This window comes from Micromys minutus (genome assembly GCF_963924665.1).
Source record: "Micromys minutus genome assembly, chromosome: 6".
Lineage (NCBI taxonomy): Eukaryota > Metazoa > Chordata > Mammalia > Rodentia > Muridae > Micromys > Micromys minutus.
Genome location: NC_137975.1, coordinates 2,241,974 through 2,259,041, shown reverse-complemented (window position 1 = coordinate 2,259,041; position 17,068 = coordinate 2,241,974). Strand labels below are relative to the sequence as shown.

The following is a 17,068-nucleotide window of genomic DNA, read 5'->3' as shown; positions in this document are numbered from 1 at the left end:
GTGGATTCAGCCCTACCGCTCTGAGTATTGTCTGTTCATATTTGAAATGGTTATAGAGATGTTCGTCTTAAAGGTTTAGATGTATTCGTTGTTTAGATGAATCACGGTGAATTCAGTAGTCCTTTAAAAGACCACTATTGAATTCCTACTACATGAGAATGAATAAAATGCAGTTTAAAATATATATATAATCAATCAATTAATTAATTTTTATGTGTGTTGGTGTTTGACTTACAAGTTTGTCTGTGTTAGGGAGTTGGAGCCACCAGAACTTGAGTCTCGGAGAGTTGTGAGCTGCCATGTGGGTGGGAGGATTTGAACCCTGGTCCTCTGGGAGAGCGGTCAGAGATCTAAAATCACCGAGCCACCTCTCCAGCCCTGAAATGTGCTTCTTACTTCAGAAGAATTCATGGCATTGTGGCAGAAAAATAAAAACAGCTTTAGCTTATAACTAATAAGAAAAAGAAAAAAACTCTGAGCAAACCAAAACACCAAAACAGCAACAAACAAAACTGGAAAATTCTGAGCAGGAAGAAAGGCCCAGAATAAAAAACTACTTAGTGAATAATTCACAAAATCAAAGGATATTAAAACAGAATATCGTTTTCTCCCAAATAGGCCACGACAGTGCTTAGTGAGACTCCACAGTATAAACGTAAGGTAACTGAATGTTCTATGTGTCACTGCCAACATTTTCAAGTTTAAAACAAAATGACAGGAACAGCCTGGGCTGGAGGCTGGAGAAGAAAACTGACAAGAAAGGCAAGCTGTGGTAAGTCGGACAGGTGACCGTCTGCGTTCGTTCGTTCGTTTGCTCCTGCCTTCCTTTTATAAATTAGCTTTACACTTTCTTTTTTTATATTTACTTATTTTACGTATGAGTACACTATATTTGTCCTCAGACACACCAGAAGAGGCCATTACAGATGGTTGTGAGCCACCATGTGGTTGCTGGGAATTGAACTCAGGTCCTCCGGAAGAAGAGTCAGTGCTCTTACCCGCTGAGCCATCTCTCCAGCCCTCTTTGTTTTACTTTCTCTTATGCTGATTATTACGTTGATTGCCTACATAGTTTTGGAATAAAGAACGTGGTCAAGTCCGTCGCGATGTATCTAACAGTGCCTGGGATGACGTTAGAATGTCAGGCAGTGCAACAGGCGAGGTGGGAGACTGAGAACCATGAGATCGAAACCAAACCCAAACCTGCAGCTCTGTTTCAAGCAGTTCTCTTTTGATTTCAGGCAAACCGCTCTCCGCAGCCTCCGTCTTTTCTCTGCTCAACAGGGAAGGTCCTCTGTCAGTTTTCTGCTGCAATGGCAAACCAGAGTGCTAACCAACATTCAAGAAGGAAGATCCATTGATCTCGGCAGCTGGCTTCATGGTTTCTGCCCACTGTTGCTCGTTTCTGCTGCTTTGGGTCTCCGCGAGAGCACAGAGAGGTTGGTCATTCCTGTGCTGCCAGGAACAAAGAGAGAAAGGGGATCCCAGGTTCCCAGTAGCCTCTTCAAGGGCGTCCCACAATGGCCCAGCTTCTACCCACAATGCACTACCTCTCTTCAAAGTTATTCCACTCTAGGCAGGTGACCAAGCTTTTTAACACGTGGACCTCGTAAAACATTGAACTAAAACACACTTTTCCTCGTAAAACGTTGAACTAGGCTTTCCAGGATTCTTCCTGAATGACAGGAGCCCGTCGGTCTCTTGGCCTTCATTTCAAGGCAAAGAGAAGTAGAGAGCTGAGTCTTCTTAGGGATTCGTAGATGAACTGTGAACCAGGGTCAGAAGGCTTAGAGAGCCAGGCTCTCAGCCCAGCCACACAGGACAAACTTCCAGACATTTGCCTCCTCTTAGGCTGATCTGATCCCTCTTCCTGAGGCAGCACAGTGCCTGTTCCATCACTGAAGAAAATAATTTTGTCTATATAAGGACTGGAAGGTTAGACCCCCCAGTGTTTTCCCTTTAGCCTGTTCTCTCTGACCGCAGGCTTTGTGGCTTCATTAAAGAAAGTAAAAGCAACGTGTTAAATTCCCCAGAGCACAGCATGACATGGCTGTTCCGTGCTTTCTTCTCTTCACATTTGTACCCAAGGAGAGCAAGAATGTAAACATCTGTTTTATATAAGCCCATTTCAGTCTTATAACTTGATTAGTACAGAGAATATTTGATGTGATTAATTTTCCAGTTACAACACACACACACACACACACACACACACACACACACACACACACGATTGCTTTTTGTCCATTTATTGCTTTCTTATGGAAGACAAGAGGACAAACCTAACTTTAATTTGTGTGTGTGTTTGTGTGTGAACTACAATGACAATTATAACAATTATAATCACTACAGCCCATACAACAGTACTCTACACTCAATTCAGTGGTAATTGCAAGTTACCTTGTAGAAATGTGCTAAAGTAAACATATACTAATGTTGGGCCTCTTTCCACAAAGCAGCATACATTTTGGGACAGATGATTGCAGATGACATGTTTAGAGATTCACAAACTGCTGTCGAATCATTTGAGGCGCTAATTAAGTCGGTGAATGCCTGCCAGGCCTTATCAGACCTGGTGTGACTGATGGTCCCAGTTAGACAAGCATGGAAAGTACTTAACCAACACTCTGGTCTGCTTCAGGGCATCCGGAACAAGTTCAAGGGTAAACAGAGAATTGGAGAGAGAAGTTTCTAGTGAGTGCTAGAAACGTGCTAGACTCATTAAGAAGAGATTTTTTTTTTTTGTCTTCGCCATTTCCCTGTCCGTCAAAGAGAGCATAACTGATGAAAACGTAGGTAAACGTAGACTCGTGAGAGTAATTGGTGATTGTGAGCTAGAAACTGGCGATGCCCAGTCATCTGCTGCCCAATCTGCTGTGGTGTTTGTAGCCTAGCCCCACCCCTACCCCTGCCCCTGGGAAATCCCAGGGGCTCTGAGTGATTGAGCACTGATCAACTGTGACATTTTGCTTTTTCCATGTCTCTGCTTTGGCTTTACGGGTACTCGAGGTTGTTTGTGGATTCTTTACTTCAGAGCTCCATTGGCAGCTATCGCCATTAAAAGCAACCAAAAGCTCCAAAATAATTGTGATGTTGTCGTAGTCTCTCCCTGTATTGTCTGTGACTCACAAGCTCATGCCCTCCTAAGACACTGCCATAGCATTAAAGAGGCGGGAGGAGCGTGGGCTTGGAATAGGAGACCCTTCCCTCCTGCGCCTTTGACTTAGCGAAGATGTCATACTCTGCAAATCTCTGTTTCCTGAGACAAAGGATGCTGTTAATATTATGGACGCCTTTTAAAAAGTAAGTCATGTCTCTTATTCCATCTTCCAAAGTTTGAGAGATCTGCTCAAGTCTGACTAAATATTTGTTCTTTGGCTTAAAGTTGTTCAGTGTCTTTGTGGAAAGGCGGAACACGAGCCTCCGGGGCTGATGATGCCTGCCGGCTCTCCTGCTGCTATGACCTCATAGTCCAACCAGATCTGCAGGCCTAGGAAAGATCATGTCTTTGCTCCCTGACCTCCATCCACAACAGAGGCTGCTGTTTCTACACCCACGGTACATGTCATGCTTCTGGGATAGTTGATCTGATTTTCTTAAGGTAAGTGCATGCCTTATATGGTTTCTTAGAAGGCTGCATTTTTATCTCTCAAAGAATCCTTATACCTTTCTCTTCTACACTAGATGGTTCAGTTCCTTGGGAACAGGAACAGATACTATTTGTCTAGTACTTTGCATGAGTTGTACACAAGCAACAAATGTGAATGAATCTATTTTTGCCTTTCTGTCTTTAATCTTTTCCTCCCCACCCCCTCTTTTCTTCTTTCTAGAAGGGCCTCCATTGTGTAGACCAGGATGACCTTCAATTCACTAAGTAGCCCAAATGAACCATCATACCTCAGCTTCCTGAACTACCATGCTTGACTTTCATCAAATTTCTTGACAAGTGGACAAGTAAATTACCAAATAGAGTTTAGCAGTCATAGACATTAGGAGTTTTCTATGTTGTCAAGTAAGGGTCAATACTGAGTAACACCCACCAATATTCTGGGTTAGCTAGAGGTTTTGTGTCAACCTGACACAAGCTGAAGTTATCACAGAGAAGGAGCCTCAGCTGAGGAAATGCCTCCATGAGATCCAGCTGTAAGGCATTTTCTCAACTAGTGATCAAGGGGGGAGGGCCTGGCCCATTGTGGGTGGAGCCATCCCTGGCCCAGCCCATTGTGGGTGGAGCCATCACTGGCCCAGCCCATTGTGGGTGGTGCCATCCCTGGGCTGGTAGACCTGGGTTCTATAAGAAAGCAGGCTGAGCAAGCCAGGGGAAGCAAGCCAGTAAGTAACATCCCTCCATGGCCTCTGCATCAGCTCCTGCTTCCTGCCCTGCTTGAGTTCCTGTCCTGACTTCCTTTGGTGATGAACAGCGATGTGTAAGTATGAGCTGAATAAACCCTTTCCTCCCAACCTGCTTCTTGGTCATGATGTTTGTGCAGGAAGAGAAACCCTGAGTAGGACACTCACCTTCTGGACACCTCTTATTCACCCCTTGTACCTTCTCAGCTTCATCTGACTCAGGGTCTATTCAGGTTCACATAGTTATTTTCTGACAGTTTCTTGCTCCAGACTTTATTATAGGATTGTTGTATTGTCCTGGGCTTGTCTGTTGGTGTCTTGGTGCAGGACATCATACAAGCCAAATCAGCAACTTTGCATGTAAGAGCTTAAAATGTGCATGGATTTTGAGCATTGATAATAGGTCCCAGTAGACAGTTAGTTTTTGTGTGTGTGTATGTGTGTGTGTGTGTGTGTGTTTTCTTTTTACCCCACCTATTTTTCTTTCTCTTTAAAGAATAGCTTTTAGATACTTGATAGTTTCATAAGACAGAATAATTAGGTGTCCATCAGGCTTCGTGAAGCAATCAATAGTCTATCCCTTCTTCTTGGCTCTGGCTCTCCCCTCCCTTAACCTGTCAAAGCTGTACTTCCTTTACATTCTAGGGATCTCTGGGTAATATTATCAGAGAGTTTCAGCTAGCAGAGTTTTTGAAATGACTTGTGTGTCTGGGATGAGGTGACAGAGCCAAAGCAAAGACTAAGGCATTGTTGCCTTCACAAACTTGCTTTTTCCACATGTGTATACTTAGCAGCAAAGGCAGAGAACAGCCCAGAATGTGCTGTTTTCCTAAGAAACATTAGGATCTGAGTGCTACCGCTTTACAGCTATCTTTCTGGTCTACCTTCAACCTGGGATGTGTGCTTTTTCTAACTCACTTTTTCCCAACTTTCCATCCTGGTTTTTGACAAATGACTGTGGCCAACACATGCATTTGGGGATTCATTCACTCTAAAGAAGAAATACAATTTCTGTCTACTGGGCTGTCCTGTTTGTGAACACTTGCATTTTAACAGTCATCAGACTTTGTTAAAAGGAATGAGAGAGCTCATGGAGGCTTCGGTCTATCCAAGGCATGGGTCATCAAGTACAGAAGGGCAAAGTAGAGAGACACGTCAGAGATTACAGAAGGTGCATGCGTGCATGTCACTACATGCCTATGTAAGGAAACATGTGTCTTAATAAGTAACATTCTTTTTCATGTTATCTCCTTTTCTAACAGTCTCAAATGTTGTCCCTCTTTTGTTTCAAGATGGTAGGGAAGCTGTGTGCTAATTAGTTTTCTATCCTCCTAACAAAATGCGTACATGAGAGTAAACTTATGAGACAGGAAGGTTTGCTGTGGATTGATGTTAAGATGATACATGATTGGACAGCGGAGAGGTAGGTGGGGAAAAGGTCTTTAATCTCATATAGAAGGGCAGTTTGTATCTTTGTCATATTGTGTGGAGGGTTTGTGGATTGAGAATTTAATATATAAACCTACCACGAAAAGTAATTGGGCTTTGGAGTAGTGTTTGTGCCTGGCTGTAGTAGAAAGAAATGTGTCGGGGCTTTTGTATCCACCGGGACAGAAGCAGCAGGGCAGTTGGAGTGAACCACCTGAGAAAGGAATTGTGTGGAGAGTGTGGTTTGCGGACCAAGTGACAGAGTCCATGCCCTCTGCTCCACACTAGAGCAGTGTCTGTGGAGTGAGACTGTGGGGGCCGATGAAAGGATAAACTATTCATTTTAACATTTTCTGCAACAGTTTGTCTTGGTTGGTTTTTGTAGGTTTCAGCTCATATTTGAATGATCAGTTGCAGTAGTTCTCAGCCTGTGTGTTGAGACTCCTGGACTGGCTAGTTTTGTGTGTCAACTTGACACAAGCTGGAGTCATCACAGAGAAAGGAGCCTCAGTTGAGGAAGTGCCTCCATGAGATCCAGCTGTAAGGCATTTTCTCAACTAGTGATTGTCTTACTCAGAGTTTCTATTCATGTACAAAATTTCATGACCAAGAAGCAAGTTGGGGAGAAAAGGGTTTATTTTACAAACCCAAAACCAGTGGGCACTTTTATTTTACAGAAGTTTGCAAGCTTTGTGATGTTGCTCCTCTATCTCAGAATTTTAAGAATTGAGTAATAGTTTCAGCAAGGACATTGCCTTAGATGGTACCTTGGCTGCATCTTTAGCCATGTGACATTCAGACAGCTTGCCATCTATAGTTTACCATGGTGTACTGGCTGGTTTTGTGTCAACTTGACACAGCTGGAGTTATCACAGAGAAAGGAGCCTCAGCTGAGGAAATGCCTCCATGAGATCCAGCTGTAAGGCATTTTCTCAACTAGTGATCAAGGGGAAGGGGCAGCCCATTGTGGGTGGAGCCATCCCTGGCCCAGCCCATTGTGGGTGGAGCCATCCCTGGCCCAGCCCATTGTGGGTGGTGCCATCCCTGGGCTGGTAGACCTGGGTTCTATAAGAAAGCAGGCTGAGCAAGCCAGGGGAAACAAGCCAGTGAGTAATACCTCTCCATAGCCTCTGCATCAAAACCAGCCAGTATAGTGACCCAGGGTGGAAGGGCCCCTTGTGGGCAGCACCATCTCTGGACTTCTATCTTGGAATCTATTAGCTGAGAACCACTGTTGTCTTGTGTTTTCCAGATCCTGGAGAGGCACAGCATCAGGTCAGAGCACAGAGCAGAGGACACTGCCCACTTTAGAGCAGGGGGTTAAAGGAAACAGGAAGGGGCTGAGATCCCCAGATTCAGGACAAATGTTTCCTGACCTAACTTCCTTCCAGCAGCTACCACTTCCTGTTTTCTTTACTTCTCAGTTCTGTCATCTGCAAATGTGCTACAGGCTGAGGACAAAGCCACTGGGAGGCAGTCAATATCCAAAGAACTAAAGACATTCTGAAAGCGACTAAACAACCTCTTTAGTTTTCCATCACGTTTTTTATGCCTTTTATTCTTACGGTAAATTTGAGTAGGTCCAAACATTTAAGTTATTTGAATCTGATGCTAATAAAATTAAACTTTGAATGTGGAGTTATTGTTAGATACCGGGTTAAATATGTTATGAGCAATATTTTATCTTATTCTCAGAAAAAAGAGAAAAAAACATTCCACAGAGATGGAAACTACTGGCAGGACCTATAGCTTTTCTAGTTTACCATCTTCAAAGAATTCCCCTGTCTCTGAGCAGAGGCAAGACCCTGGTCAGGGACAGTGGGCTGATGGGGCTTAGAAGAAGGACTGGAAAATCTTAGGGGCCTTTTGCCAGAACGTGTAGGAGGCAACACTAAAAAGAATCATGTAGATAGAGAACATCTCAGGTTTGCAGAAAGTCAATGTGTCCATCAGGAAAACGCTCAGGGCTCAGGGAAGAAGCTCTTTAATGGGATTTAAGATGACAGTACCCAGGGGTAAAAATATACTTGCAGTTCTCAAGTTCAGTCATTCAGCACCAGATTGCATTCAGTTTCCTCCATAACTATGTCAGCTAGACCAGCCTCACAGAATATCCCCAAACGTTCCCCAGAAAGAAAAAATGAAGATGTAAGTGTGGTAGGTAGAAGAAATGGAAGAACAAAGCAAGGAAGACGCAAACATAAATGCTTTATGAAGCGGGCCGTTGCTAAAGGCTGCTGGCTCAGTTCAACCCCACAACACTGTGTGATAGCTAAAGGCTGTTCTTTAAGGAGACAGATAAATGGGTGGGGTAAGGGGGATCCATTCTCACTGGTCATGACACGTAGAGAATTGGGCAAAAGGCACAGAGTGATCCTTTCTTATTCATGGGGAATAATTAGTTCTAGACCAAAACTGTTTTTGTATGTCTAGATAGTTAAAAAGAAAATTCCAATAAAGGTTGAAACCATTTCCAAAATTCTCAGCTCTGTTCTGGAACAAAATTGAAGAATATTCACAATAGTACTGAGATGTCTCCTATCTAACCCTTAAAGTAAAATTTACAATGTCTGACATGTCAAAATTCTGAATCCTCAGAAAAAAGCAACCTTTAGATGTCACTTTTATCTCCTCAGCTGAAGGGGTGAGATGAGAGCCGTGTTCAAGCTGAGAAATAGCCTGCTGGGGCTGAGCCACAGTGTTCTCTTCTCTATTCTAACTATCCCTTCTAGCCTCTACAATCTAATCTTCCAAGCTGACTGATTCAATCCTGCTTCTCGTGGCTTCTGACTAAATTGCTCTGCTTGGCCTCATATTGACTTTGGCAATATGTTCTGGTTATCTGGCTCCTCCTCTTTCTTTAGCTTATTCTGTCTTCTGTGTCTAGCTTGGTCTCCTTTCAACCTGTCTCTGTAAAATTGTCCCTGTAAAACTCTCCCTCTCCCTCCCTCTCTCCTTCTCTTCCTCCCCCCCCCACACCATATCACCCCCTCTCTCTGCTCTTAAGTAATCACTCTTTCCTATGCTGTTCTCACGTGAGTTGGGCACATCCCATTTCTAATTTATTCTGTCAAATCTCTTTATGATTTGTCACTTTGCCTTACAATTAGATGTCACTTTTAAATATGGCTGTTTCCTTTTACAAACTAACCTTACCTTCATTGTTAGAGTTTAAAGATGTATACGAAGGGCATGTCTGTATTCCAGCCAGATCAAACTGTAACATACGACATGTCTGTATTCTGGCCTGATAATATATATCTAGAAAGTCTTTAGATATTATCCCTTGCCAGAGCAGCCACATCGCTAGATGAAACTTCCTCTACAGCAACCATGTCCTAAGGCAGATTACCAAGCAACCACCAACTACTATACCTGCATTTCGTGTGGTTATAGATTCAATGTGAGGTGTCAACATTTTTAAAAGGGATTCAAATTGCACTCGTGGGGATGGAAGGAAGCTGCAATGCTTGTGATGAACTTATACAAGAGCGATCACTCACTGGTGTAGGAGAGAGTGTGGAATAGACGAAGAGCACATAAGGAAATGTTGTAGTAAAAAATAACATGGAAGGTTTATTTCTTCACTGGCCCCTGCAGTCTCACTCTGAGGACGCTACTCTAGTATGGAGCCACTGCATGAATCTGTCACTCAGTCCACGAGCTGCCCTCTCCTGGGGATTCCTTTCCCAGGCGGTTCGCTCTGCCCACCCTGCTGTTTCTGTCTCAGGTGGATACAACTTTCCACTACTGCCCGGCACAAACATGACTCCAAAGCCCGGTTGCTTTTTATGTAGGTTTATGTATTAAGTTCTCAGTCCACAAACTCTCTACACAATAAGATTACATCCAATGGACAAAGACACAAACTGCCATCTATACAATAAAATGTCCACAGAAACCCTTAAAATATTCATATCTACCTCTCATCAATTACAGCCACCAGGTCTAAGTCTGCTTTCTCCAGCTCCATCTTTATTTCTCCCAATCTCCCTCTCTTTTGTTTTTCTAGCCTTTCCCTGCCTACCTCTCCACTGTCCAATCATGTACCATCTTAACGTAAATCTACAAAGAAATAGTATAGAACCTATAGAAATGAAACTAGGGAAGAAAAGGAACAATTAAGGAAAACAGACAGAATGTTAGTGAGCAATGGAACAGCTTCAAGTCTTCTGCTTACAGGCCCTCACGATTCCCAGAGGAGGCAAGGCAAGAGACAGAAAGAGTGACCATGCTCAAAAATAGCCAAATCTGATAACAAGAGATGAAAGAAGTTCAAAACCTCCAAGGGAGGAGGAGCAATATTGAGGCATGTGATCAAACTGCAAACAGTGATAATAATGCTTTTAAAATCACCAAGAGGAAGAGATCTGACTCATACAGAGGAGGAGCTTATAGAAAGATGTCAGAGATTTCTCACTGGAAACAGAGTGAAAGAAAGCACCTGGGAAAAACAAATGAATATGCCAGCATTTTTACGTCTATCTTTCAGTGTTTTCAGAAAGAACGGTAAAATAAAGACTTTTTCAAATACACAAAGGTGAGACAATCCGTTTTTAGCAGAGCCATATTAGAAAAACTAGTGTGGAGGTTAAAACATATCCAATGATAGCAATGTAGCTAGGAATCCTAAATCATCCATTAACCAAAAAGTAATAGTTATCAATCTAGCTTAGCAATGGAGATATAATAAAAATCATCACTCAACACAAAATAAAATGGATGCCAATGGAAAGGTGGTTGTACTAAGGGCAACTGTGCTCTACAACACACTGAATGTAAATGGACTAACTAAATATAAAAAGGCAGAGATTGCTGGGTTGGAATTTTCAAAAATATTTTAAAAATTTATTCTTTTATGTTGAGTACATTGTTCCTGTCTTCAGACACACCAGAAGGGGCATCATAGCCACCATATGGTTGTTGGGATTTGAACTCAGGTCCTTTGGAAGAGCAGTCCGTGCTCTTAACCACTGAGCTATCTCTCCAGCCCCCTCTGATTTGGAGTTTTTAAAGAGACTCAAATGTATGATGAGTACAAGAAAGACATTTTACATACAGTGACACAAATAGGCTAAAGATGAAAGATAAAAAGCAAACACCATGCTAACATTAGTTATAGAAAAGTTAGAATGTGGTATTAGACAATGTATATTTTATATTAGACAATGCAGATTTCAGATAAAAATAATACCATTGAAAATAAATATTGTGTCATAATGTTAAAGATACGCTTATCAGTCAAGAGGATATAATACTAACTGTACTGTGTTACAAGTGTTCAAAATGCACAAAGTAAAACTCACAGAACTTCAAGAAGATTGACAGATCCATAGAGTTCTATATTCCAAAACGATTCTCAATAACTGATCACAAGCGGACAGGAATCAATAACGATATAGAAAATCTAACTTAACTAAGATTTAGTTTGATTTAAGATGTGTTTAACACCATCAAACGAACGGATTTGATGTTTGTTGAATAGTCAATTCACACAACAACACCCCCTTTCCCCCAAATGCATCTGAAACATGCATAGGTCATTTAACCCTGATTAGGTAACCGCCATATTTCCTATGACAAGTAAATAGAAAAAGGCAGGAAGAAGGTAGGGAGCTTGCTGAGGGTCACAGCTATTAAGCCCCATGCAGGACTTAGCTAGCACCAGGCTGCCTGTAGAATGCAGAACTCTCCCACCTCCCTGAGCACCTGGAATAGCTCAGGTCTCTATGACCTAGAATGAAATCCCTTTTTAAATAAACAAAGGAATGACTACTCAAATAGCAGTCAACATTCTCCAAATACTGCTTGGAAAGGAAAACGTGTTCTCTCCTTCTCCTCTCATATTCCCACCCAGACCAAATGGCCTGTGTGCTTCCTTTAAGTGACATGACTTATAGGTATCATAAAATCAAGTTCCACAGCTGGTGGGTCTGAAAGGGAAGACAGTTGGAGATTCTGAAGGTCCGGTGGGACTTGGCCCTTTCTCAGGCTGCCCCGCTGCTGGAGGGTGGTCTCACACACACCCAGACCCAGTTTAAAGCTGCCAGAGTGCTCTACTTTGAATGCTTGCATCCAGACAATAACCCCTTTCCAGGGGGAGAAAAGTGTTTTTTTTTTTTTAAAGGAGAACAAAGGATGGTTAGCCCACGACTGACTTTCTTTGCTTACCTTCCTAAGTCTGTTAATACGGCTCTAATGTATATAATGTATACTATAATGTGTATAATGATTAGGACTTGGAAGGACAGTGTAATGTTTTCCACGGTAAAGTTTCCTTGAGCATTGGCAAGAAAATGTCATTGGAGGGAACGTTTCAGTGAGTCTGCCTGAGACCAGACACGCAGTTGTACAAGAGGGTATGTGAAATGGGAAATACCGTTCCACACCACCGTGCTTCGCCGATCGGCAAAGTGAATCTCAGTAATGGATTCACAACTCCCCCAGGTTTTCTAATACGAATTCAGCATGTCTCATTCTTTTTAAAAAAAAAACACCCCCGCTCTTTCTATTGGACGTAATGTTTTGATACCCAGCTTCCTTCGCTAGTCCCACAGCATAGCTAATGACTGTGATGTTTCTTACTTTCTTTCCTTCTCTCTCCTTCCATTTGCTTTTACCTCCACAACCTCCACCCTGTGCCTTCCTCTCAGCTAAACAAGATCAAAGAACCATCCCTCCTGTAGCTGCAGCCCAGAGGAAAGAGAGTTTCAGCTCCCTCTTCTGGCTGGGCTGAATGGTGGTTGAGGGACAGAAAGCTGGGCTGGGGCATCTTAGCTTCTGCACTTGGGGGTGGGCTGGGGAAGTAAGAGAAACATGTTGTCTGAAGCAGCGTTGCACACATTAGGGGGGAAAAGTGGACCAAGTCCCTTTGTGCTAGCTAATCCGATGCCCTTGAATTTGGGAGTGGGCCACACATTCTTGAAAACCATTGTTCACCTTGGAGCTTTGGAGATTGGCTATAGCTCCGAGGGGATCACGGGAGCTGACATTGCGAGAGCTTCCCCTGTACTGGAGCGACTTGGAACCCAAGGAGGGGAAAGTCGCCCTCCGGGGTGGGGGCTGCAGCAGAGGAGGGACGGCCGCTGGCCAATCAGAAGGAGAGGTCGCGCCGGGCTTCGCCTCCGAGGGGCTAGCTGTGGAAAGTTGGGAGGTTCAGTCGCTGGCCTGGAGCGCGGCGGAGGCGGCACCGCAGGCTCGCAGCGTCCCCCGGGGCATGGACCCCGCGCTCTGCCGGCGCTCGGCTCCTCGCAGCTCCCTGCACGCGGCCACCTAGAGCTCACGACCTACCCGGCCGGACAAAAGGCACCGCATCCCTGCCCAGCCCAGCTCCTGGAGGAACCCGGGCTCTGGGCTGGTCCGCATCTCATTCTCTGCTCCAAACTTTTAGTTCAGAGACTTGCAAAAAGGCTGATGAGGCACCAGAGAGGAAGTCCTCTGCTGTGCTGTTGAGGAGTAAGCGCAGCGCTTAGGAGCTCAGGGCAAAGAGAAAAGCAGCGAGCCAAACAAGAAAAGAAAGGAAAAAGAAAATGATTGCCCAGGAAGTGGTCCACACAATTTTCCTGGTGGCCCTTTTTCATCCTTCCCTAGCCGGGGATGGGACCCCGCAGTCGGAGAGCAGGGCTGAGGAGATTCCGGAGGGGGCGTCCACGTTGGCTTTTGTGTTTGATGTGACTGGTTCCATGTATGATGACTTAGTTCAGGTTATCGAAGGGGCTTCCAAAATTTTGGAGACATCTTTGAAAAGACCTAAGAGACCTCTTTACAACTTTGCGTTGGTGCCCTTCCATGATCCAGGTAAGGGGGGATAATTACTCTCTGTACTTATTCTGATGCATAACTCTTTTTATTTCTTATGCTATGACTTTGTCTTATTGTCAGAAACTTTCAAAGGCATCTTTAAAATTATGCAGCGGAATCCAGTAGTAACAAAGAGTTGCTTGCTGGCATCCGGGTTTGCTCTCAGCGAGGCTAAGCCGTGGAGTGAGTAGAGAGTTTGTTTAGGGAGATTAAACTGGTCCTGACCTGGAAATGTGGTCCTCTGAAGATCAGAACCAGGACTTTGCAGCAGCAACAGCAGCAAACTCAGAGTTAACCGGCCTGCATTTTAAAGCTAAAGACTGTTTTAATCGCAAAGGCAGCCACAGGACAGGGGTGGGATTTTCAGCAGCAGGGCACCGAGAGCAAGCCCACTCTTAAGATAACCTCACACGGGAGAGAGTCAGACCTGCTGCGGGACACATGGGCAAGTCTGTAAACAGCAACTACTATAGACCCTGGAGGCATGAAAATGAAAGACAGAAGCCATTCACTTCCTAACCGGGTCATCATTAGTCAGACTCTCCGATGGGTCTAAACCCATCGTATGTCCATGTCTCAGTCTCGGACGTTGCTCGGTCTGTGCTCTTGAGAGGTAGCTGCAGAAAAATCACTTTATGTTGTGCCCTGAAGCTGTGGCTTTCAGCTGCCGCGCTGTAACATGATTCTATTTACCCTTTTCAGTTCCTTTTCCAAGTAGCACCTCTCGTGAGGCTCACAGGGGCCCCCATTGTCATGGAGGGTAGCATTACAGGGGGAGCCCTGGGGCTTACTGTCTTGGGTCCACCTGAGTTTCATTAGGCTAGTAGCTGCCCAGTGGAAGAAATAAAACAGTGGTTTCTTAAGAGCCCTCCCCCACGGCTCTCCCACATTCCCCTGGCTTTTGAAATTCTCTCTCTTCACTAGATCTTGGCTTAGCCTCTTTCACAAGGAGAGCATGAGGTTGAAGATCTCAGGTTTTTTTTTTTTTTTTTTTTTTTTTTTTTTTTGTTGTTGTTGGTTGTTTTGTTTTTCACCCCTTCTTATGAATTTGCCAAACATATTAAAATCTTAATTATTGCTAGTTATTAAGTGTGGTATAGTTTGGCTGTTTAAAAAGATGTCCTTGGGATACATTGAGAGGGAACTAGAATTTTCTGGAATGTTCAAGTGGCAGAGGTAAGCAACCCCGACACTCTGCAGTATGCACATCTTTATGCACGTCCACACTGCTTGTCCACACTGCTTTACCATTCGAATCAAGAGGCTGACTGTCCTTGGCTGTGTCTGCTGACTCAGTGAGACACGTTAGACGTCATGATGTTTCAATTTATAAGATGCCACTCAGGATGCAGTCCAAGGGCTTTGTTATTTTGGAATAGGCTAAACATATTTCCTCAACAGGGAGGAGTCTGAAGTTGGCTCAGATATCAAGTAAAAACCGATTTTTGCTAATTTATAGCACAATCAGCTCGCCTCAAAAATGTTGGGATTATGTTACTGGGGAAAAATATAAAATATGTTTCATCTCATAAATGGACACTGAACTACTTGGAGTAATGTGGAAATATTTCATGACAAATTATACAGTGTGTGCTGCCTCCCAACTGGTATCCACTTAGATAGAAAGTCTATACCTTGTTGTGGTTGATGTTACTAGAATTTGGCAACCAGAATTCAAAGTGGGGAAACTTGGAATGACAATTGCCAGTAACCAATAAAACTAGACCCCTTTTTGAATTAAATTGCATGAGAAAATAATAGTTTAAACTTTAATAAAATCGTGCTGATAACTCAATGTACACACTAATTATATTTCCATTATGATCAAAAATAGAGAATGGGAAACAGTTTATATTATCCAAGGGCATTTAAAATATTTCTGCAGTTACAGAAATAGAAGCTAAAACATGCAATTGATGTTTAACTTCAGCTTCGCTTTAATAGGTTACTGCCGTTGTGTGATTTTTTTTTCCTTCTGATTTCCTCATTGTGTATGCCTGTGTGTTCACTGAGAGGTTTTGTTTCCTTTTCAGCTGATGGTCAGGATGTAATGACAGGAAAGGCCTTGAATGGAGACTGATATCTTACCGACATTGGGGGAAAGTCGATTTCCCTGTTTCAAGCTCAGTTTCAATATTGGAGTGAGGGGACTGGGCTTGAACATGCCTAAGGCCAGTTCTGTTGGGGATATTTTGTGACTGTTTTACCTGTGGCTTTTTAAATAGTCCCTACTGCACACGAGTCCAGTTGAATAAGTCAGCTGATGCAGAAAGAAGTAGCCTCTAGCATCGAACTCAAGTAATCACACTAATGACTGAGGGCTCGTTCCGCTGGCCCCCATTGTCCCGTGTCGCTAGATGGAGTAACGGGTGAGCATGGGGCACAGTCAGGCTTTTGAATAGTCTTTAGGTCTTAGGAGTAGGCCCACAGGACAGTTCAGGGAAAGGCGTGTGGCTACAGGTGGTAGTAGTCAGAAAACATAGAGCCCAAGGAGGAAGAATGTGAAATCCATGAGCAGTGTGTTGCTAAGGCCCATGGGAAGATGCTTACACAGCGGTAAGTGAGAAAGACCCAGTAGCCCCAGCAGCACATGAGGAAGGGAAGAGCTGCCCGGGACTGCCTCTGTGCTCGGAGGCCGAAGCCAGCCTGGGTTATCCTGGTGATCATTAACTTTTAACCCCCAAAGCCATGCTTCCGGTATTACTTTTAATCAATTAATTTATTTTTGAGACATGGTCTTTTATGTAACCCTGACTCGTCTGGAACTCTTGGAACCATCCTCCTGCATCTGATTCTTGGTCCTGGGATTCTTGGTGCTGGGTACCACAACACCCACTACAGCTACTGCGTTAGTTTGCAACAGCTTTGCTGAGCTATCCCTCCTTCATCATACAGTGTGCGGCTTTATCACGTGCAACTCTTATGCTCATGGATAGGTGAGACCGTCAGCACAGATGGTTTTAAAATATTTTCCTGACCTCCAAAGAAGTACTATTTAGTTGTTAGTTTTCTATTCTCCTCCCGAGTAAACCACTAACCCACTTTTCTGTGTCTCTGCGATTGTGCTGGCTCACACACCGTAGAGATTATGTATAAACATCTGTGGTCTTGGGATTATGTGTAAACATCTTGGTCTTGGGATTCCTCAGGCCAACATCGTTCTTTCAAGCACTGAAGCGTGTGTCGGCCATCAGCCATCATTTCTTTAACACGACCAAATTCTGTTCCGCCGCCCGCCATATTTTATTTACATACTGGTCTGTGATGGAGATTTAGATACTCCCTCCCCTTTTATTAACAACTGTTGTGAGTATCCACATACACATTTTTGTGCAGACGTGTTTTCATTGCTTCAGAGTGTTTATTGAGAAGTGAAATCTCTGGGTCATGGCAATTATATGTTTAATGTCTGCGGCTGTGGGCAAGCTAGTGTTCAAAGCAGCTCTAACATTTTATATCCCCAATAGCAGCATGTGTGAGATCCAGTTCC

The 17,068-nt window shown here is 43.7% G+C and overlaps 1 protein-coding gene across 1 annotated transcript in view; it reads left to right on the top strand.

The window, feature by feature from the left end:
- Nucleotides 1-13,256: 13,256 nt before the first annotated feature.
- HMCN1 (hemicentin 1) overlaps nt 13,257-17,068 on the top strand; it is a gene marked incomplete at its 3' end in the record, with an annotated part of 402,129 nt that continues 398,317 nt past the window's right edge. The window contains exon 1 of the mRNA XM_080917798.1: nt 13,257-13,575. Within this exon, the coding sequence (XP_080773924.1) occupies nt 13,308-13,575 (268 nt within the window). The 5' untranslated portion in view covers nt 13,257-13,307. The remainder of the gene's footprint in view (nt 13,576-17,068) is intronic.